The sequence below is a fragment of the Sylvia atricapilla genome, chromosome 1, assembly GCF_009819655.1.
Source record: "Sylvia atricapilla isolate bSylAtr1 chromosome 1, bSylAtr1.pri, whole genome shotgun sequence".
Taxonomy (NCBI): Eukaryota; Metazoa; Chordata; class Aves; order Passeriformes; family Sylviidae; genus Sylvia; species Sylvia atricapilla.
Window position 1 is genome coordinate 118,048,460 of NC_089140.1, and position 23,317 is coordinate 118,071,776.

The 23,317-nt window shown below is 36.3% G+C and overlaps 1 protein-coding gene across 2 annotated transcripts in view; it reads right to left on the reverse strand.

The window, feature by feature from the left end:
- Positions 1-23,317, reverse strand: part of PDE7A (phosphodiesterase 7A) — a 73,896-nt gene that overhangs the window by 23,586 nt on the left and 26,993 nt on the right. Inside the window, exons 1-3 of one of the 2 annotated variants that reach the window (XM_066331875.1) lie at positions 19,218-19,343; positions 12,492-12,552; positions 5,277-5,360 (exon numbers count right to left, since the gene is read on the reverse strand). In XM_066331875.1, the coding sequence (XP_066187972.1) occupies positions 5,277-5,360; positions 12,492-12,552; positions 19,218-19,277 (205 nt within the window). In that variant the 5' untranslated portion in view covers positions 19,278-19,343. Of the gene's footprint in view, positions 1-5,276; positions 5,361-12,491; positions 12,553-19,217; positions 19,344-23,317 lie in introns of those variants that run through there. The other variant, XM_066331865.1, reaches the window with a different exon arrangement.

Consider the following 23,317-nt stretch of genomic DNA (forward strand, 5'->3'; position numbering starts at 1 on the left):
CAATGGTCAAACTTAAACCAGCAATGAAACACAGAGGTCTGTACCTGTGCAAGACTCCAGAACACACATGCTGTTTTACAGGAGCTTGGAAAGAAGGAACTGTAGGTAAAGCAAACACTTAGAATAACAAAAGAAAAAAAACAACCTGATCTGTATTCTCAACTGGCACATTTTATCCCCAAATATTCCTTGACCAAGCTCACTCCCTTTATTTGGCCAGTACAGCCATATCTGGAGCATTTTCTATGATTTCCCCTTGTGTAACTGCATTCTCCTAACTAAACCAAAGTCAAAATTTCTCTCACATTGTGGAACACAATTTATTTGAATAATCTGGACTCTGAATAATTAGGAGACAATTTCAGAATTGCATCATTCACAGAAAGGCAGCTTTTGAAGAAATCTCCTAAGTACAAGCTTTTTGCTCCTCAGTGAGGTATGTTCAAAGGAAATAAATACTTCAAGCTATGATCACACAAATCCTCTTGCATTACTTTCTTCACTGTGAAACTCACCCTTCTTCACAGTAGACTGCTGAATAAGAGAGACAATTATTGGTAAACAGAACCAAATAGGTAATTCCTCTTATTTTCTTGAAACACAAAAGGGCATTGAAATTCATCTGGACTCTGCTTAGTTTATCTCCATCTCTAGATGGTATCATCAAAAGCATCATTAGCTGCTGCTACACAAGGATTTTTCAAATTGTTTCAGGCAATCAATTTGGATTTACACTCTTGTCACTTCTTTGAATTCTGGCCTCTCAGCCAAGAGAAGTCTAAATTCACTGTTCAAGGCAAACATTTTCCAATTTTCCAATGGTTCATGAGCTAAGAACCAGAAAGTTAAAAACATCGCTGAACAGCACACGTTGACATTTTTGCCAGATCTTAGAATAGCTTATAATATGTTCCACAAACTGCAATTTCCAAGTAAACAGTCTGAAGGTTGTATAATAAAGGCAAATAAACTCTGAAATTTCATCACATATTTGCACTCTCAGGAAAGAGAATTCGATTTATCCACCACCTATAAAAATATCTCTTCCTTTCTTTCCATTCTCCCCTAAAAAGGCTCCATACACAGCTGATGAGAAGAATCATCTAAGTCTCAATGAAGTCTTATATTGTACCATTATACTGTATGCAACTATTTTCTTCAATATTGAGCATTCCTGAATGTTACCAAACACATACTGATAATTCAAAATCCCTTCTTCTTTCTAAGATATTTTAACTCAGATGCGACAGATTCGGTTATCTACAAAACACAAACCAGAGCCCCATGTGTTGGCAACATCATCATCTCCCCATAGAAGCATGCTCAGATGAGGTTAGGATAAGAGAACTCTAAAAACCTTTTGACAAGATCTTACTTATTCTAGGCCAAGCACCACAGGAAAAGCAAGAAGAAAAACACGTTTCTTCTCTGTAAAACCAAAGTATTCATTTTGCTATCTAGAAAAACAGAACTCCTCCAGACTATATCCAACAACCCTTTCCTAAAGGGAAGCTTAAAAGAATTAATTTCAGCTGTATCTGCATATGACACTTCTCAATATTTTTTTTCTGTTATCTTAATCATTCATTTGATCTTTATTCATTTTGCCTTCATTTTCTCACTATAACATACTGTACATATCACTGTGGACACTCACTGTTTTGGTTTCTTTTTCAGGAGAGACAGATTAGGGCACATTATATATGTGCCTTTGTTTATGCATGCTAGAAACACCACCAACAATCAAAATTTCTTAAGTGTAGTTGTGTGTGTGTGTGTATATACACACACATACACGTATATTAAAAAATAGACAATATTGCCAACCTCTCCACAGCAAGAAAACAAAGCAAAAAACTTTATTGCTGGTTTACTATTTCTGAAAAACGGAGTATTTTTATCTTGTCACTTACCAATTCTTCTACCAAAGATTTTGTTTCATATTAGCTTTTATCAACATATTCTGACAACATTAAAGACTGAACTACTGTCTATGATGTCTCAAGTAACGTAAAGAAAAAGTTGAAGTATTCATGTAAACCAGAAGATAGTAAGAGTGGTTATAAACACTGCAATCACTTTTTCAATAATTTCCCTGAAAACCAAACAGTTACATGCTGCATTCTCACAGCAAACTGCAAAACTCCCTTTTTGTTTCTCATGGAGTAACATGTCAGTGTTCTAGGATCAATTCAATAAAACAATACAATGTATGCATTTTACTGTGCAACAGTGAATTCAGAGGAAGAACTCACTGCTGCTCTCTCCTTTCCAGAAATGGGGGATTTAAGATGCTATCTTGACATTATGCCCATGATCCCACACAGGCACAACCATTAAGACTTAGGATACAGTAACAGAAAATCTACTAAGTGATGATTTAACATTACCCAACTGCCATCCAAGAAGAATAATATAATTCTAAATTTTCCCATTCATCAGGAAGCAGTCTTGGTAAAATAAAAATTTGTTTATTAAACTATTCCTCTCGGTGGTTCCTGCAATTACCTATAAAAAGGTGACTTCTGGAAGGAAAACTACCATCCAACAAAGTTAGCTTGATGATCAGTCAAACCCTGCATTTAATAATCCTCAGATACAACTCCCATTCCACTGTCTCTAACGACAACGATACTTTTCCAACCATCTTCCTGAAATCAAATTTCCTGAAAAGTTACTATTCCGAATACTTCTAGACAAGCTAGAAACTTAAATATTCATGTATCAATTACAGAATTCTGGGATGATGATATAGATGCTGAGCTTATAATGCCTCAGAAAATACAGAGGTCACCCTTAGAAATAAGTGTTGACAAACTTTACTTTGGCAACAGTGTTTGAAGTTGCAGGTTTAAATAGTGTAATGAAGCAAAGTAATGTATTTAAAATTCAGTACTCTTACAACCTATCAGTAAAATACTGGGTTAAGAGCCTATCAAAAATATATTAGAAAAGAGACTGGTCAGTGTGTTAGTAGCTAAACCTCCTGAAAGACAGAAAACTTCTCAAAACGTCACTGACAGAAAGAAAACAATGCTGAACAACCAAAGTTAGCTAAGCAAAACACAAAACTGCACTAATGCTTCAGCACTGTGACTGACAGCCACTATACAAGTCCTCTGCAAAACGCATAAGCAATGATCACTGCAAAGTATTTACAACCACAGAATAAAGCTAGAGGACAGTACAAGAAAGTTACAGTGAAACTATACAAATACAACGGAGGAAGCATGTCCATGCATTACTGATGTTAAGGATACAGCTGAGGTGGGAAGGAAAAAAACTGCAGCATTCAGATGTTTTTGTCTGCTTCAGCTGCAGAAGACACCCCTTCCAGTTCAGTATTCGCCCCAAGGGAAAAAGAGCTGACTGACTCCTCCCACATGTTATTGCTCAAATGGGTGAATATTTTTCAGTCATTTACCCCTATGTGGCAAAATCAACTCCTTCTGAAGTAACCGGGAGAGGGCAGGGAGAATATGCTAAAAATTAGGTCAAGTCTGATTCCTGCAATTTCTCTCTACTGGCAGTCTCATAGTGCATTACTAAATCTCTCTGGCTTACAACAATTAAGGAAACACTGATCAGGACTAAATTAGCATTGCAGAGGGAAAGAAAACATTTTATGGATTAAAAAGAATCCCACATTCATGTAAATTACTAGATAACCTACTGATATGGTGAGAGATGGTGCTAAATTCCTGACTTTGAAAGAAACTCCACAATGTGCCAGCAGCTCGAAGTCAAAGAGCAACTCTTCATCAAGCTATAATCCTGAAGTACAAAAAATCTGACGATAACATGACAACTCTGAGAACTAACACAGCAGCTAACTTGAGAGGGAAGTCAAAGCCAAATAATTTTTTGGGCCTCCTAGCAATATCTTTTGCTGTCATCAGACACCACAGGTGATGTTGCTAATAGCTGGTGGCTGAGTCTGAACAAGTAGGGGCAAGGAGAAAGGGTGTGAAAGTCCTCTTCCTGACTAGTCATGATCTGCCTGATGCAGAAACAGTGTAATGAGGACTACAGAAAATAGTTAATTTGACAACAGCAATAATATGTTGCTGTTGTCCAATCATGCCTTTTAACAAGTAGTTCTTTTAAAACTTCTGTTAGTATTTTCCTCTATCAGCATGAAATGTCACAGACATATATACACAAAAAGACAGCTATGTAATTCATAAATTGCATGCTATTTCTACAGAGAATTTATTATACTCAATCAGGACTTGAGATGAAACTCTTATCCTCTTTATTGAAAAAATTCTACATAGCACACTCTTCAAACTTTGTTTTCTCACCTATGTTTATGAAACTTTTGAACAAAACTAAGCGTTTAAGAGTTTTAGAAATAATCTACATTTAAAAAGAACAATTTCAGTTAAGGTCAGAGCATAAGATCAGTTTCTGCCACTCATTTTTATTCATAAGGTAATTACAACAACCACACTTACTACCATGAAATTTGCTTTACTAAATCTCTCCACTCCATTCAGAATACTTGGAATTGGGCTGATACAATGCTGGTATAGATCCCTTATGACACTTAATATATTCATTATTGATATAATTTAATTAAGATTCAGATTCCCCTGCACTTCTGCTGCATATTGAAACTTCGTATTACCACAGCTACTGACAAATTTAGTTGTAAAAATAAAGATGGGTAATTTTACTTTTTTCTCTACAAAAATACTCTTCTCATAACACTTCTGAAAAAAAAAAAAAGATTCCTCAAACACAATAAAAAAAAATTTAGGCTGCTGCTTTCTCCTAACACTTTAATTTTTATTTAAGATTTGCCTCTGTCCAAATATTTAGGTCCTAGCTACGCATTTGAGCAGATGTAAATGTTAATTAATTATGATGAGGTGAAGAATATTGATATTACTGTAATTCTGTTCAAGCATCATCCTGGACGGGGGCTTTCTAGTGCTTTATAAAAACAGAAAAGTATTCTCCTCAACTGATTGTGTCTGCCAAGAAAGCACACAGCACACACATCATTAGCTGTTTAGAAGATAAGTCTTCATTTCTATATGGATTCAGGTCTAAATTCAATGAGTCTAAAATTATAATTTTGAAAAAAAAAATATTTAACAGTGAAGATTTTCCTCTTCTAATTTTGGTAATGAGCTAGAAGAAAGATTTTCCTAAGAAGTATAAAAAAATAGTCTTGCTATAAGAGCTGCTAATTTTATTTTAGAGGCTCGGCAGTTAAAATTGACGGAAGCCTTTGTTTATTTGTCATTTATCTGCTTTTAAATACTTACAGTGAAAAATACGGAAATCAATGTATGGATGAGAACCTCTTCTCTCTGTTTCAAATCCTGCCCGACTTCTTACTCGCACATCTCCTAGAAACAGGGTCAAGAGTGAAATAAAAGTGTGGAAGAGTGGCAGAGATAAAATGCAAATGAACATAGCCTGGAGGGGTAAAGATTCATGTACTTAATGGAGGAGAGTAATTCAAACAATAGGCCTACTTCAATGCTTTTTGTTTTAAAGGTGAAATTCAAAACAAAGTTTGAAGACTTGTTAAACATGCAATCACGTGCTTTCTTGCCAAAATCTCTCCTGCCTAAGCATACGTTGCCAGAAGCATGTGATAAGCATTCAGATGAAATTAGAAAGAGCTTGCTACACCAGTATGGTAAAAATGCACCTTAATATGACAGAAAACAAGAACATTTAAAGTTGATTTGTTCCTCAGTAACACACATACAACGATAACATTTTGTAGAATACAAAAAAGATTCAACTTCTAGAAATGGTAGCTTTTAGCAAATAAGCTAGTTACAATATGGTTTTATATTATATAATATTTTCCCACTAGCATTTACTTACTTGTGCTCAGCTGTTTGAATATTACACAAGAGCCTATTAAAATACCAAAACTCAGTATTAAAATTTGATCAAACTATTTTGCACTGCAATTAGCTTCAACCTGAATCTTTTAGCATGCTAGTTGACTTCTACTTATGCATTTTACCAACTGAAAGCTGATCAGTATTCTTTTGTTAGATATTTGTATGTATTAATATAAGCATTTCACCGGGATTAAAAGTTTTCACTAAAAATCCTTTTCCAATTACAAATTTGGAGAAATCTTCAAGGATCAAATGCAATAGTGTCTCCCTCCTCAAACCCTAACAAAGATAAATTTAAGATGTGCAAATGTTGTGGTCTCTAATTACGAAAATCCTTCAAGTGTCAAATTCTCCTCACTTCAAATACAGCACTTTCCATATGAAACCAAAATAAGTGATTAACAAAAAGCACTATGACTGAGTTTATAAGAACTAAAGAAAAATATAGCTATTTATTTTTCATCAAGTCATCGATATCTTGAGAGCATTTTTTTCCTTTTTTTGCTTTTCTAACCTGCTAATGTGTAATGCTGAAGTAGGCAACTTATCAGAAAATAGCTAAAGGTACTGACTCACACTTCAGTAACATGCTTTTAATACTTAACAGGTATCTTCTAGAGATACATATCTATAAACACTGACACATCTACAGTGACGCACTTTACATGAATGTTATCTTGTGAGGCATGCTGGAAGGACCACAAAAGGGTTAAGCAGGCCCAGGGCTCCACTAAAGTTTACATATCAGCAACAACATAGTAAATACATGTGCCTGTCATTAATCCTTTTATTATTTTTAAACTGAAAACCTTAACTGAGCTGCAAGGGAAAGTAACCTAATTACTATCTGCAAGTATTATTTTTCAGACCACTTACAATATATTACTTATAAAAGCTTCAAGCATTCATTTGAGCAGAGTGCAAGAGACTTGTCTCCTTCCAGGCAATACAGAGGCAGCAAATTGTAGAACTCTTCTGTTAGGCACAAGCAACTGGTGAATTTTATTTACAAAATAAATTAATAAAAATGAAAAAGAGAGGAAACTTCAGAAGAGAGGGGGCGAATGCATTAGTAGTTGTATATGAAAATAACAATGTATACGGAGGAAAATTTGACTTTCATTACCTTTCACTCATATTTATCTGGGTAATCAGGCATAGCTACAGCTGTGTGAATGAGTTCACCAGCTAAATTAAAAGAAAATAAGAGGTTTTTTTAGTGGAGCTTTTTTTTTTTTTTTTAAACGAAAAAGGTGATAAAGCTTTTGTGATTAATTTTTAGTTTTAAATGTTGTTTTTTACTTTTAGAATTTACAAACCACAGTAAAAATTAGCAAATAGTTTCAGCCAGTGTATAACTAGGTTTTGGCAAACAATTTAAGTGTCAAAAATAGGAAAAGTTCACAGAAAAATACCTGAAGACAAACATGGAATTCTGTAAATAACAAAATGAGCAGGTTCATCTGATATGTGATATACAGAAAACTTCTCTCTGCTCTTTTTCATTTACTACTATCCTTGACTTACAGCATAGACAGAATAATAGTATCCCTGGTGCCCTTGAAGTGCCTGCAGTGTTGAGAATCTTAGGGAGGAAAACAAGAAAAACTGCCTGTAAGTAAAATGAAGAAGTGCAACTGCCTACTTTACTTTAAAACAGTAATTATTATTTACAAGAATATTTAGCCAAAGAAGGAATTGTATACTAAAAATGCACATGGCAAACTAAGGAAAAGGCAACTGTAATAAGATAGAGCTAAAATTATTGTATTTACTTGTACACATATAAAATGAGAAATTCCCAGCAAAGAAAGCTAAATATTTTCATTACATATTTATTGAACAAAATTCTCTCTCCATAATCATGGTAGAAGTAGTTAGTTTTAAAAAAACTCAATATCTCAACAATAGAATAATTTTTTTAGACTACAACTGGATTTATTCTGGAAAAATATATCCCTTCTACAGGACTGGAATTCATTACAGCAAACAAAGCAGAAAATTCTCTTGTGCCAGAACAAAGGCAAAAGAGATGTCTCCATCATCATGATACAGAACTGTTGCATTTTTCAAAATTTTCAGACAATAGTATGTACTTGAAAAATATTGGTACAAGTGGAATTTGATGGCACCATACACCCATCTGAAGTTTCTAAATATACAGAAGGAGAAAAAGGAATAACTAGCTGCACGTTATGAAACAATGTGCTATTAGCACAGTGAAACTAATCTCTCGTGCATATGTATAGTTAGTTCCAAAACATCCAGAAATACTGGATCATCATTATGCATTCACTCTTTGGTTAATGTAACCTGCAGAAGATTAATGAATCCCAAATGCACCCACTTCACTGTACCTTCACACAACATAACATGTTCACATCAACTTGCTTGGGAAATCCCGCACAAGTGTTTTGCAACTCTGTGACTCTGAAGCTATGCAGAATTTAATTTTAAGGAAGAGACATGTTTATCTTAACAGGGAACTTGACAAAAAAGCACAAGATATCTCAGATTTGAGATTATTTTTATCAAACAAAAGGACACTGTTACATAATTCCTTTGAACAGCAACAGAAGTCCAACCACAGAGCCAATCATTATTATGGTAGCTGAAAGACAACTAAAATTCAACACCTAAAACAAGAGAACTTAAGTATAGTTTTCATTTATTTAGACCTTTACAAACATACCAAAATGCTTGTTCAATCTTTTTAAGCCATCAGATCCCACAGTCTGCTTATAGGTAAATTTCCTTGGGGAAGGGCACAGAAGTGGCAGCAAGCTGACTGCCAGCTTTTATCTGAAGTGTCTCTTCTTGAAACACTTTCAGTGACACTGGAAAGAATCCTGTGTTACTGTTACAGGACACATTCAAGTCCAGCATCTTAATGATACTGGACTTCAAAGAACAAATTTTTCCCTCTTTAAGAGTTTTGCTGATTTCAAAAATTCAAGAGACAGATTTTAAAAATTGTGAAGCCTTCCTTTCCAAATTTTATTTTGAGCACAAAAATACAATATCTGATGGCTGAGCATTTAGGTACACTTTTTTCCAGAATAGTCCTGCATGATCAGGATCACTTGCATTTTTAAGACAAAGATGATACTGGCAGAAATTTAATTGAAGACTAAATAAATCATGGAAGAAGGAATGTAAGAGGAAGGTTTGCAGCTATAACTGAAAAGAAATTAGGGCTGTAATAAAACTTACCTTGAAACAGATTGTTTAGTTCCTGCCTCTCTCTCAAATTCCTGCTCACACAAGGACAGCTCTGATACCTACGAGGCAGCTGAAATGCCACAGCTGACATCCCTGGGCATTAGGGTTACCCAGCACATACTTGGTGCTACCCTAACACTGCAGCGTGGCACAGTAACAATGCAGCAGCTGCTTGGGGAGCTGAAGCCATCCAGAGCACAGGCAGAAACCCTGGAGACCGTGGAGGACAGCTGGGAGCAGAAATTATGACGGCCACTTCAAGGTAAAGGACTCAAGTCAAAGGCATGAGATTGCGAAGAGCACGATTTTCAGAAAGAATTACTAACTTCACAGATTAAAATTCCTATTAAATTTGTTGAAGAAACAGAGGACAGGTCAGCTGAATGTGCCAGAATTAAAGCAAACAGAACACAACATAAAAACCACTACCAGAGAAGAGTGTGCACAGTACACAGTAGTTATTCTCCAGTGTTTCCTATTTGAAATGACAAAGACCTCCAAAAGAAGACAAATGCTCCAATTGTAGCCGAGAGGTGCATGCTCACCAATACAAGCAGTCAAGTGCCTCACATTTTCTACCCCATGCACAGCAGAAAAACTTTCAGTCAGTATAAAGTGATAAGAAAAAGAAATTAGAAAAGCAATAGAAAAATCAAGAAGTTATCAAGATTACACAGAAGCACTTACAAGATAGTTTGAGAATTCCTCATAGTTGCTGAGAAAAGTGGTTGAGGTGATGCAGATGTATTAGCCTTTCCAAGGTCTTAAAAGAAAAATTCTACAATGCTGCATCTGTATCTATATTTTAAAATAGTAAATAAGCCACTCGGGAGTGGCTTAGTGTATATTTTGGGAATGGGGTATGACAGATGAGTCATTACAGTCAACACTGCTTGTTTATATCGACACACTGATGAAGGCACTTAGGAGTTAGCTTTTCATTTTGTACACCCCTGAAAGAAGGACCTTTTAAATTGAACCTGGACACACTGCTATATGACAGGAATTCCTACTGGTGTAAATGAATTACCATTGGAACAGCAAGAAAAAACATTGAATTAAGCAACTTCATGGCTAGCACAACTAAACAAAGGCAGGGGGAGTCATTGTAGATACTCTCAGCCTTGTATTTTTGGTCTGCTAAGGTAAACACCTTATCAAGGTACATTTTTTCAGAAGATACAGTCTGTATGAAATAAAACCAACAAAGTAAAAGGCAAACATTCTCATGACTTTGCCTAACTTTCCATTAAGTTACAGCTGAGGATTCCATATAGCTTATTCTGCTCAAGTGTACTAAGATAAATAGAATAATTACAGAACTCTCACAATACTGTAGGAAATGCAATGCTTCCCATTTCTTGCAAAAAATTGTAATGGAATATATTAACCCTTGAATCTACTCTGATATGAATGTTTCTACGTATCGATGAGTCCAACTGTTCAGCTTTCAGACTGGTCTTTTTTACAGTCCAGTTACAAGTACAAAAATAATAAATATGTAAATAGTTGCTAACTTGTACAGTATAGTGCACATAACATTTGGGAAAACCAAGTGATCTCTATTAAATAAGAAAATAATACAGATTTTTCACATAATGATTCAATGCCATGAGCAACTTTTTGTTTGCTTGTTGGTATCTCCTCCCCCACCTAAGTTGGAAGTCAATCCTTTAAAAGTTTACTGCTCTGAATAGCAGAACAGCATGAATGAATTATGCCAGCAAGAGTTATACTATTCATAACAAGCACCAATCTCATTATGTAATAATTAATTCCAATGAGAGTACAAGTGAAAAATTAATTTATTTAACACCATGTTCTGAATATTTTCCAGTTCTACCTATGAGATTTCCAAGACAAATTAGATTTTTCTCTCCATTCAGATGTATATACCAAAAACTAGACGAAGCCATGCTTTCCTTCTCTCTAAGACTACTTCAGCATTACCACAAATCCTGCTGCAGAAATGATGGGCCTAACTACTTCATTTAAACTTTTGAAAATAAAATAAACCTATTTACAACAACAAAAAAAAACAACAGCTTTTTCAATAAACATTTAGAACCCAGCATCTTCTGTTCTCATCTTAACAAATCCCCAAAGTAATTAAATTCTCTGATCAAAAACCCTTCAGCAGACAGTCAGTGCTATAGTATTAACAAGTTCATAAATGTAAAAAAATCAAAATAACTGGAAAAAAATGTGAAGCTGCTAAGTAAAAATTTGATTTATATGTATATATGACCATATATTCCTACATATGTAGGTCAGGACTATAAATTCATATACATATGTGCATATAGCTTACAACTCTAAATTCATAGACAATGCAGTTATGAATTTCTGGGGATTTTAACATGTACAATATACCACTAAACTGAAAAGACTCAGGGCATAAAAAGACATGTTCTGGCTGATTTAGTTGGAGATGGTTAAGAATTTGTAATGAGTAGCTGTTGGTGTTCATTGAGCTGTGCAAGAAATCATGCAAGCATTCATAGTCCAGAATTTCAACACAAATTCATTGCTCAAGGTGGCTTAAATTAAGTGGCATCATTTAACAGTGAAACAGACTTAGAGCACATACACAGTCCTCATGCCATCTGCACCACCAGCAGCCTCCAGAAGAGGTGTGGGAAATACCGAATCTGGCAGCCAGATCTGCAAGAGCTTTGCATCTTTCTCCTCTCAACAAGTGACCTCAACTCCTTCTGTGCACTCGCTATCACAGAGGGTCTCCCCTGGATGCTTTCCCCTCCCAATACCATTCTTTCCTTTGAATGCAACTTTACCCTTTGTCTCCTTGCTATTCTGGAAGCACTCCTCAATGAGCTGATAGAACTACTCAGCCCTCTCAAGCACCCTTCCCCTTCTCAAGGCACCTTCCAGGATTAATGAGAAAAATCTTGTTTAAAGTCATATCATTATTTCAAGAACACCTTGCACATTTCATAGCCTCAATATTGAAGTTTTTAAGAGTGTGTGGTAACTAACTCTCCAGCAAAAGTATTCTCTAAGCTACAGTTTTAACTAGAAAGATAGCATGCAGAGGTGACAAATTCCACTGCAGAAAGATCAATCATGAATCACTTAGAAAACTTTACTTCTTACCAAACACATTGGATTAATTATAGGAACTTTCCTGTTTTTTTAATGTAGGAGTAAAACATCCTACACAATGTTTAACTCGGGAAAAAAGAAAAGAAAAAAGGCAAACAACCAAAAAACCCAAGTCAACACAAAAGAACCCAAACCATTGTAGAGATTCTAACCAAAGTATTATCCAGGAGAAAGAGAATGGCAAGTTTATTAATTCAACAGAGATATGAAAAAGTTATTATATAAATAAATCATAAATGTTGGAACTTGCAATAAAGAAAATGGTATGCTTACCTAGCATACGAATGTACAACGCAGTCTGATCAGAGCTGTCATAGGAAATTGCTCCACGTCTCTGAAAAAAAGCACATTTTAAGCAAGTTAGAAGCAAATAATTTTTAAACTGAAATTAAAATAAAGTATTAATTGACCCTTTTCACATTAACTCTTAACACTAATTTCAGAAATTGTGCGTCTTTCAAGCAAAATGCATCTTTCAAGTATTTATATCTACTGATTTTGCTTTAAGAGGGGACAAAGGAAGGACAGGAATTGGTAGTGAAAAGATTAAGTGCGATCAGAGTGTGGTAAAAAACATCCCCATACATTTCTTTCTGATATTTCTCAATCATTCCTCACAATAGAAAAGACAGAATGAGACTACATAGGCACAAGAATGTCCTTCTCATGGCCTTCTAGAACACCATACTTGAAACAAATTCTTGCGGTTCCTGGTTTATATATTCACTTTTACCTACAGGATATTTCCATCTTCCAAAGGTAAAAGATGTATAAGAACTGAAATTACACTATTACTGCAGCCCTAGGATGCCACATGCTACTTTCATTCTAGCCTGAATTTTCTGAAGGCAAAGCAAGGTATCACTGAGGTAAGATGTTATACATCAAGGCATTTCAGAGAAAGCCAGCAAGTAGTATTTCAAATTTGATGATGAAAGTTCAGAAGAGTCATCAAATCATCCATGTACAACACTGAGATACTTCCACATAAGCTGCATTTTTTACCCACATGGGACACATATGTTTCATACATACTCAGCTACTGTACTAGTTACAATCCAGGAAGTCTTCCAGGAGGTGGTGAACTGGTCCTCTAACAGCTAAAAACTGGAGGAATCACTGGCATCACAGTCTGCAAAGCATGATTCCACCTAGCACCCAGCCTCACATCTTGCCTTATTTGTACTTTGACCATCTTCTGCCCCTTCCTAAGGCCTTCATTATTGTTACATGTTAATCCTAGGATTAGAGGATCACCTTCACAATCAGACCTCCATTCTAACAGTTCAGAACATTTGTTCTTCACAGAAATAAGATTTTTTGTGGGAGGTACACATTAGAAACTCCTGTCACCTTTCTCAGTACACCATGTTTCTGTCTCACACTGAGGACAGTGAAGTCCTTGATGCCACCAAGAGTCACCACATGCCTTTGGGAATTTCAGATAAAAGCCAGCCTGGTGACAAACACAATCACCCATTTTTCATTTGTGCATCAGGAACAACACTCCCTCATGGACACACAACAGCCTGAAAAATGTGCAACTTCAAAAGAGAAGACATCAAACCATGTAAGGAAACAGTAGAAAAAATAATGTTGGCTATTGAGAAGAATTTTGAAGGAAAGAAAATGAAGGAAAGAAAAATTACGTGGAAAGGCAAAAAAGGCAGAACTGCTGATATGCGTCTATCCACAGAACAACCTGAATGAAGTCAAAGACAGACTAGAGATTAATCACCTCAATCACCGTGATCGGTAAAAGTGATGCACTAAGACTCCAAACTCCTAAGTTACACTTTTTATAAAAATATTTTCCATGCCAAAACATTACACACGCCAAAAAATAAAACATTACACTAGAAGGTGCAGAAGTTTTTTCCAAAAGTAAGCTTAATATGGAATTACAGAAGTGACCAAAAGACCTAGCTCCAAATGGGGTCCAATAATAACAGCTGTTGTAAAGACTACAAGGAAGAACTCCCTGTACAGAACTTTTATGTTATCTTAGCTTTTGTTCTGTATTTCCTTGGAAGATCATAAACCATGGTAATAATTCCTCAATATATGTTTGTACAGCATTTCTCACAGCAGTATGCCTGTCCTGATGGGGAAAGCAGAAATACAACTCATCAGCCAGAAAACGATGCTGACTTCTCACTAACATTTTCAATGTTTTTCATTAAACTTGCCTTTGACTTTCAGAAAATCTCAGCTGACTATATCTTCTGTAGCCTGGAACATTTCATATCACTGACTAGGCACAATCAGTGATGTAATTTAGTGCTAACTTGCAATTTGCACCTGTCTATCACAGATCTCTGGACATGTCCAGTACAGTTCTGTAATCTAATACAGGAGAAACCCAAGCACACATGCAGCTACAAGACCCACGTACAGCTGGAGCATTAGTCTCCAAGAAAGAAAACAATATACAAAAATTTACTGAAAAATAAATCCTTTTGATATGTAGGTTCTAAAATATTACTTGCTCCCTAAAATAAATATTGTTAGATAAAGCAGTATATATAAAGTAGTGCTGAGAGCAAATACAAAGTACATTTTTAAAAACATACTTACTTATGTACTTGCTTATACAGACAAGTGATTTTGCTCTGCAATGATACACTTGAAACAATCAAATCTAGTAAAATTACCTTAGAAAGTTTGGTTCTCTAAGGAAAAAAAGAGAATTTATTGTATAAATTTCACTAGCAATACTACACAAATAGTAGGACAATTTCAGCTAATTCTTCTGAAAGGGCTGAGGTCTCAAAGATACAGATTCATTGAAATTTGTAAAATAAAACAGATAAGAGGAAAACATGCATTATCAAGTTCCACCAACAGATGTTGGATGGGTGATGAGTGGTCAGATCTTTTATCTTTAGCCCAGGCAATAAGTGAGGTACAGAGAGCTGAGCACTGTGGTGGGCCATCAGAGACAAAGGACGAAGCTAATAGTACAGAGGGCTTTCAGCAACTTGTGGTAAGTAAACTAATAATATTGTACTCCTCCAGATACAGATTGCTTTGTGTCAGCTTACCCTGCAAATACATAACAGACCATGTACTGCAGGTTGTGGTGCATCACCTATTTTCCCACTTGAAATAATACTGTCAGTGCATTTGTCTTTCTACCCCCTACAGTACTCAAGAAAAATGCAAGGAAAAAGGCAGAAAGAAAGAAGTAATTTAACATAGTTTGTGTGTAATTCTTTGAGATATACTGCCCAGATTCTACTACTTAAACCCAGCAAACAGAAAAACCAGATTTAATCCTTCAGCTTTTACTACAATATGATCTGACAGACAGCAACTTCATAAGAAGGAAGGCAAACATGTCTTGAAGAACTAAAGTTACTGTAAAGCACTCAACCATTCTAACGATTTAATCAGCAGGACTTTACCCTTGTTGATGACCAGAAATGCCACCCTCCTCATTGCTAATCAAAGGCCCATTCTCTGTAGCTTACACCAAGACACCAAGACTATATTTACCCTAAAAATACACCTTACTTACACAGTCGAGACAACTGTAGCATACACTGAATCACTCTACAGACACCTTGGATCAGAAATCTTTGTGGATTCAGACTAGCTTCTGGCACCTCAAGATACCACTTGTTGTCATGTTATTGTCAATATTTTTGTTTAAAAAAAGCATATAAATTTATGCTTATTTATAGCATAAATGAGTTTATGCTTTAACTCATTTAGCATAAAATTTTCTTTCTCAATGTCTGCGCCACCTCTTCAGTCTACCTGAAGATTTGTACCTGTTAATACCAGTATTGACCCTCTGTGCAAACATCAAACAAATAAGCAACATTCCAGCAAGCAGACAGAATAACTAGTGCTCAAAGACAAGACAACCCTAATGTGTTTGTGTTTAGGCAAGTTCTGTTTTCAAGCACAAGGAAAAGCTTGGTTGGTGGGAGTGTGCTGGACTCTAGGTGATTCAATAAATCCCTCAAATTATTAGGTGAGGTTATCAATTGCTCTGCTCCTGTCCAGGCCCAAGAAGAGCTTCCTGAAATGGGTGGGCTGTTTTGCTTCTGCAGTGAAGATGGATGTCAGTCAGATAACTGGGAAAGATTGCTTATACCAGACTTCCACTTTCAAAGCCTCACCTTAAACTTCAGTTTCACACTCGAGTATCGTTTATTCTTCCAAAGGGCAATACAGTAAAAAACCTTCCTTTTTTCCTCTCTTTTGAGACATATTTGTGGAAAGTCAATGGAAGAAGTTCAAACTAAATTGGAAGATCCATTAATCCTCTAAGAACAACACTGATACAAGGACTCTGCAAAAAAAATGCAAAGGGAGTTTCTACCAGAACTTAGATTTAAGTCAGATCTCTCTGAACATCTTTTCACAAAGTATAGAAAGTTATTAAAGGCCATGCAATGGGAACAACATGCCAAAATAGCACATAGATACATCTTCAAAGGGAAACCGCTTCACTGATGCTTGGGAGTGCAAGCATTTGCATGTACCACTTGGAAACGGAGCACCTGCTGCTGTTTGTGTCAAACAGAAATGTTTCCATTGATGTATCAGTTTTATCACATGAACTTCCCAATCTTGTTGAGAGCAGAGCACCAGCATTACTGCTGAGCGCTTCATTTCAGCAAGGGCCAGCTCATGGACTGTCTAGCAAAACAACTCCTGGTCTCATTCTCTAACAAAACCTGCTAGAGCTGTTGGCCTTCAAAATTCAGCACCACCCATCAGAAAGAAACCACACATGCTTTTTGATACATGACCCTCATTTTGCTACTCAGTTGTTTATTCAGAAGCTGGGAAAGAAAAGACAGAGGACAGAGAGCAACACAGCCAGGCAGGTGTTTTTATGTACCTGACTGTTCAGTCCAAGCTCTTTGTTGAACTATCAGAGCATTAGTCTCAACTGCTCTGAAGACAAGTGTGGGGAAGTTGTTATACCATGGCAACTGCAATGTACTGGTTATGCTGCCTCAAATATACACACTTGGCATTTAAGATCAAAAGACAGTTTATGAACTAGAAGTCTTGAGAATGACAAACTAGTTAAGACCTTATTTCTCCAATTATTACTAGATTTCAAAATCAAGACTCATGGATCTTAGACTGATTTCAAATATTTAAAAGTTCCATGCTAAGATTCACAGTTTTCCAAAAGGCACCATCAATTTTTTAACTCACTAAAGCACAGAAAAATGCTCTTTACAAGCACTTAAACTGACACTGAATTCAGGTAAGTCACTGCAAAATAGTCCTACTACTGCTTAAAAATTTCACTGCAGTTCAAAGTGTTACTCTGAAAGTTTATCAAATCAGCAGTAAGAAAATGTCATTAATACTGTCTTCCTGAAATTTATCAGTAATGAGAAACCCACCCTTTCCTTCAAATACTCAAATGTGATAATTTTAATGTTTTCTTCCATATAAAGCTATTTTACATGATCACCTCGCAAGACAGATGGCAACCATTTTTAAACTCAGCCATCATTTGAATGATAGTTATCAATGCTAGTGATACATATACCTCACAAGCATCTGTAAGCTATTTTTTCTTATATACCTCAGATGTATATCATGTGGCGTAAGAGTTATCCAAAGCTTTATCAATATTAAAAAAAGATTTAAAAATACACAAAATAAAAGCTTGACAATTGATCAGAAAGAATGTACAGTCAAAAAAACCCCCACAAGTATTTGATTTAAGTGAGGACAGTAATGCACAAGGGTATTGCCTAAAGAAACCAAATCAGAATAGCAGAAAGATTCAAGGGCGATGGCAAAATAGGTAATTGGATGAACAAAAAAATACTAATTTTTTAAAAGAAACCATATGTATAAACACAAGTTCCAAAAAGCTAGCAGTTCAACAATATAACAGTAAAATACAGATGATGTGCTGGCCTAGCACACAGGCTGTAAATCTGTAGAATCTGCCTTCAGTCACAAGCAAACATCCATTGGGTTTCCTGGTCTTTTTCTTGATGTCACAGAAGTTGTGACAAGTGCTAGCAACTAAGCCTGACCATTTTTACTTTAATAAATTTAGAAACATGTTATTGGCAATGACTGAAGAGTACAGGCATGGATGCCTGGCAAAGCTTGTTTTCACAACAAACTCAAATTCATGTTTATTCAGATTCTCCTGTTAATTGTACAAAAATTTTAGAAGCATGCAGCAGTAACAATAACAAAAAAAAAATCTATAAATGTAGGAACTCTGGTTTTTTTCAGCTTCCTTCATTCTCTCCAGTGATTCTGGCTCTCCTTCATAATCCTACACTTGTATTTATTCCGCTTTCTGGAATTAATTCCAGATTATGCAGTGAGCTATGCTGAGAAAAAAAGCCTGGTCTCATCTCCAGACACCAATCTCACCTATATTTACTAGCACAAATATCCATTATGGAGATACTTACATTCTTTGGAATGAGAGAGTAAAAAACTTAGTTCTAACATTAGCATGCATTTTTCAAAACACGGGGATCTCAAATAGAAAGGCTACAAAGTAATGTAGATATTTCACATAAGCAAACAAAACTGGTATTTCCACTCCTGCAACTCTGAAATCAACAATACAAAAAGGATATCCTGTCCAGGAAGCAAAATACACTAATTTGTATTATTCTCACTATGTTTAAAATTGTTTTTCCTTATTTTCACAAAGACTTTAAAGTGCTATAAAATTGAAAATCTGCTAGTAACAGAGGCAAGTCAACTCCTGCCATTCAGAAGCCATTTCAGATCCCTTTTTTTATCCCGTCTCCTAACTGGCACTGCTACAAACACACTCTTTCCCACATCAAGGCAACCGAAGTCAAGAGCTACAAAATCACGTATGAAGACTTAAGAAACACAATCTCAAATGGCAAATTATGTTTCCAAAACAGATTAGATTTTAAAAGGAAAAATAAGCACTCATGAAGTTCTTAATGACTTGTTTTCTCTCTGACTACTTACAAACCCATTTAGTCAAAACAGATTTTTAAAACGGCCTACCTTAGAAGTAATCCATTTGGTAAGGATCAGAGCTAAACACCAGATCAATGCAATTCCCATTGCATCGCCCCAAATACTGGAAGCATAATCTCCCCCCGATGGCCACCAGTGCTGAAAGCAGCAGGGCACAGCCGTGAGGCACAAGGCAGGCAGCAGCTGTCACCTGACAGCCCCTGCAATGTGCTCTGCCCCGCACCTCTCGCTGCCAACGCCGGACTCAACAAGAAAGTTTTACAACCAGAAGACACGACAATTAGTAAAACCTTACTAAACACCACAGAAACGCTAAAGGAAATGTAAAACCATGATTACATCCTTTCATCATCTTTAAATACAGCAAAGTGTGCCAGACAATAGGTTCAAACTCCAGTATTCAAAACACCCGAGCTAAGTTAGGATACTGCCTTGCCTTCAAATGCTATGAAGAGCCTTTTTCCCGCAGATTCCAAAACCTGTGATAGTCACAATTTCCTTTCATCTCTGCCACCTGGAGAACTGCTAAGAACTGAATTTCAAAACATATTTCAAAATTGATTTTATAGCAATGTACTATAAATAATGTTCATGAAAGTTAATGCACCAAATATGTGCAATCGTTCAAACCAATTGTAATTGTTTAACTTTTTCTTTTGTCCACTAAATACCAGGCCATCCTTCACACTGCCTTTCTAGCCATTCACACTCATGCCTGAACTGGCTGGGGCTTTCATTTGTTGCTTCAAGGGTTGAACCTGGCTAGAGTCTCCCTAGCCCTTCCCAGGGTTGGAAAGCTGTCTAACTTCCTCCAAGAACACTGATTATGCTGCAAAGTGGTCCTACGTGCTCGGTGCAGCCTTGAGATTCATTCTAATTTCTGTCATTTTAAGCTGACAAAAGTGTTACATTTCAGGAATACAAAGAAATACTTTGGAAAATATATTTTGGAAAAAAAAAAAGGAGCTACAGTGGGGGAGAAAAAGGAATAGTGTAGGATAATGAGGAGCGTAAAAGCAAAATTATGTGAAGTCTCCTCTTCCTATATTTTTTTTAATTCCAAATTCCAATATGTGCAGAAACACAGAAGTTAGCACAGGTCACCAGAGTAGTTTTAACATTAAGAAACTAATTTCCTCCCCTCTACAGGAAAAGGGGACATACCACAGTGGATGATTACTGAATTAAGGAGATTTGTTAAGTGGGATGGGGCTATTTGTTATTTTATGTCATGATTCCAAACATTTATTATGTCTTTTAAGCTGTTATCATGGTCTCAGCACAACCCGTGAATCCCTACAGAATCATTACACTCCAAACATTTATCTTCTGCCCTGTCCCCATGCCCTGGAAAACCAGTCAGACCAAAATCAAAGGCAAGAACATTCAGAATGGGCCTTTTGGTGCCTCACTTCATGAATGCAGCACTTATCTGTTCCACATAGGTCTGTTCCACATAAAATACAAACTGGCATAGATATTGATTGAAAAACATTACCACCTCTGAACAGTTGACAAGGTTAAAAAACCCTGACAATTAATCACCACCAGTCTGATGTTTCTGTAATAAAAGCAAATCCACAATAAATGGCATCAGGCTATATTTGCATTACAATCTGGCACAACTGGAGCAGATCAAAACACAGCTGCTGTTCAGATCTTTACACCTACACTATATGAAGCACAGGAGTTCCAATTTTTTTGCAGGCCATATTTACTCCAACTTCTTGAACCAGATCCTGCCACAGGAGGACCCAGTAACTGATCAAACCTCTACAACCCTATTGCAGGTTAGGGCACATTTGGTGCACACAATGAGTGAAATTATTTCATTTCTTTTGAAAGAAGCCTGGTTTGCACATATCAAAACCACTCCAGAAAACAACCCAATGGGCACAGCAAACAGGAACGATGAGGTGAAACTTGCTTCAAGACTGAACTCTCCTCTGAATAAAACTCCAGCATAAATAGCCTTATACTTTGAAATGTCAAGCATTCCTCTCCATCACCACTATTATCAATCCCTAAACAAGTCTTCTGTTTTCCTACCTCAAAACACATGAAGATGTTCTTGGAATGTGTGCATGGTCTTGCCCCAGGTGCACAGAGCAAGACTTTCGTCCACCAATTTCAGAAATACAACATTATCTTAGAAAATAGAGCTATACAAAGTGATCACCCTTCCCTCTTTTGTCTTACACCATTAAGTGGTTTAATTAAGAAGCCTCTTCTTACTGAAAGTTTTCTTAAAACTGTCTCATGCATAAGCTTAATATGAGAACACAGAAATAAAAATATTTGACCACCTAGTAGTGGGAAGCATCACTACACCATTATTTGTTTTAGTTATGGCTTGGAAATGGAAAGATTGTTTTGGCAATACTATTCTGAATTTGGAGACAGAGTAAGATCAGAAAGTGCACTGGTTTGTATGGAAATCAACACAGAAGCTAAAGTGCTTCTTTTGAGGAAAGTGCTGCTTTGAATAATCCCACTAATAATTCCAAGGTGAAAGCAATTACATCTTACAAATATGTGGAAGAAATTATTCAAGGTTTCAAGTACAGTAAACTCACAGGTAGAAGGCTACGTAAAATGAGGTAATACTAAATTCCCTCTTTTTTAGCATACTCCCTGTTACACTGCCTCAGTTCTGGGATTGCAGGGACCCATCCTTGAGCTGCTGACATCATCAGTCTAAGCTTCATCTTGAAACTAAGAAGCACACCAAAAACAATAGCTATCATACAGTGCGTTGTATTTTTTAAAAATTGGGCAAGTTGCTAATGCTGTTTCATTTTCTTTCCTCTCTTTTTTTTTACTGCTTTCTAACAGATTCTTTTTCAGTTTTCCTGAAACCCATTTTCTTGATGTCTGCAGAGACAACATGGCAAGATTTACAGTATCTAACATTCACATACAAGTCACCTATTGTTACCTCTTCTTCTCTCCTTACCATCAGCTCACATGCACAAGTGCAATTGCTGTGTCTTACCATTTCTAAAGAAACAGAAATATCCCAATGGCTTCCATGCAGACTTGCTGACAAGCAGCACTGTAGATGCATTTAAGCAGTCAAAGGCATGTTTTGCTACAATTTTTGCATCTACTGAACAAACCTCTCTGTGCTATTCCTGATAAGACAAGCATGCATTATCAACACTGCAGAAAGCAGTTGGGGTCTTGCAACATTTGTTACAAAGATTCCATTAAGGAATTTGCTAAAGATATCAGTTTGCTCTCATTGGGAAGCAAGCATCACATGGGACCAGCTCCTACCCATTCAAAGTAGCTCCCCCATTAATACACCACGATGATTTGTAAGGCTCCAATTATTTCCATATACACTCCTAGAGACCTGTGAGGCTCCATGCAGAAACCCATTATTTCCTATCATGTACTCTGTTATTTGAAGTACGAAGTACAAGATCCCAATTTTACTTGTGAATTTCTAAATACCCATCTGTTCCAATACTTTTCTACTTTTATTTATTTTCCTGAACTTCATCAGCCCTGAGAAATGACTCAGGGTTGCCTTACAAAGCTTAGTAATTACTGTTACTGCACAAGTGTCTTTAAATGTTCCAACCCCACAAAAAAAATTCAGTAACACCTACAAGGAATCCAGAGCTGAAGCAAGAGCACCAGATTTCAGAGACACTACTGGGTCTCAAATGATGCTCTGTTTTAAATACAGCAGGGTTTCATAGATCTCCATCACCACGTGCGTTTTTATGCTAAAGTTGGAGGCCTGTTGCTTATCAGTCCTACTTGCCAGAATGACCTGATTTCATATGCATGCACTTGTCCACCTGGCCCAGAAAAGAAATCTCCATGGAGTCTCCTTTGCCCTTCAAACAACCCCCCTTCCAGAAGAGAGGCTTGTGGTACACTGATTTCTAGGATATACTCCTGACTGACCTATTATTTGCTGTGAACTATATTAACAGCATGTAATGACAGTAGAGGAATAAGCCTATCATGTACAAATTCATCAGCACACAGTGAAAAATATTTCCATCACACTCATTTCCATCTTTTCTTTGCTTTTCTCCCTGTCTCATTAGATATCATGTGTGATCTCTCTCTCCAGCAGACTTCACTAAAAAAGAATAATTAAATGGTAA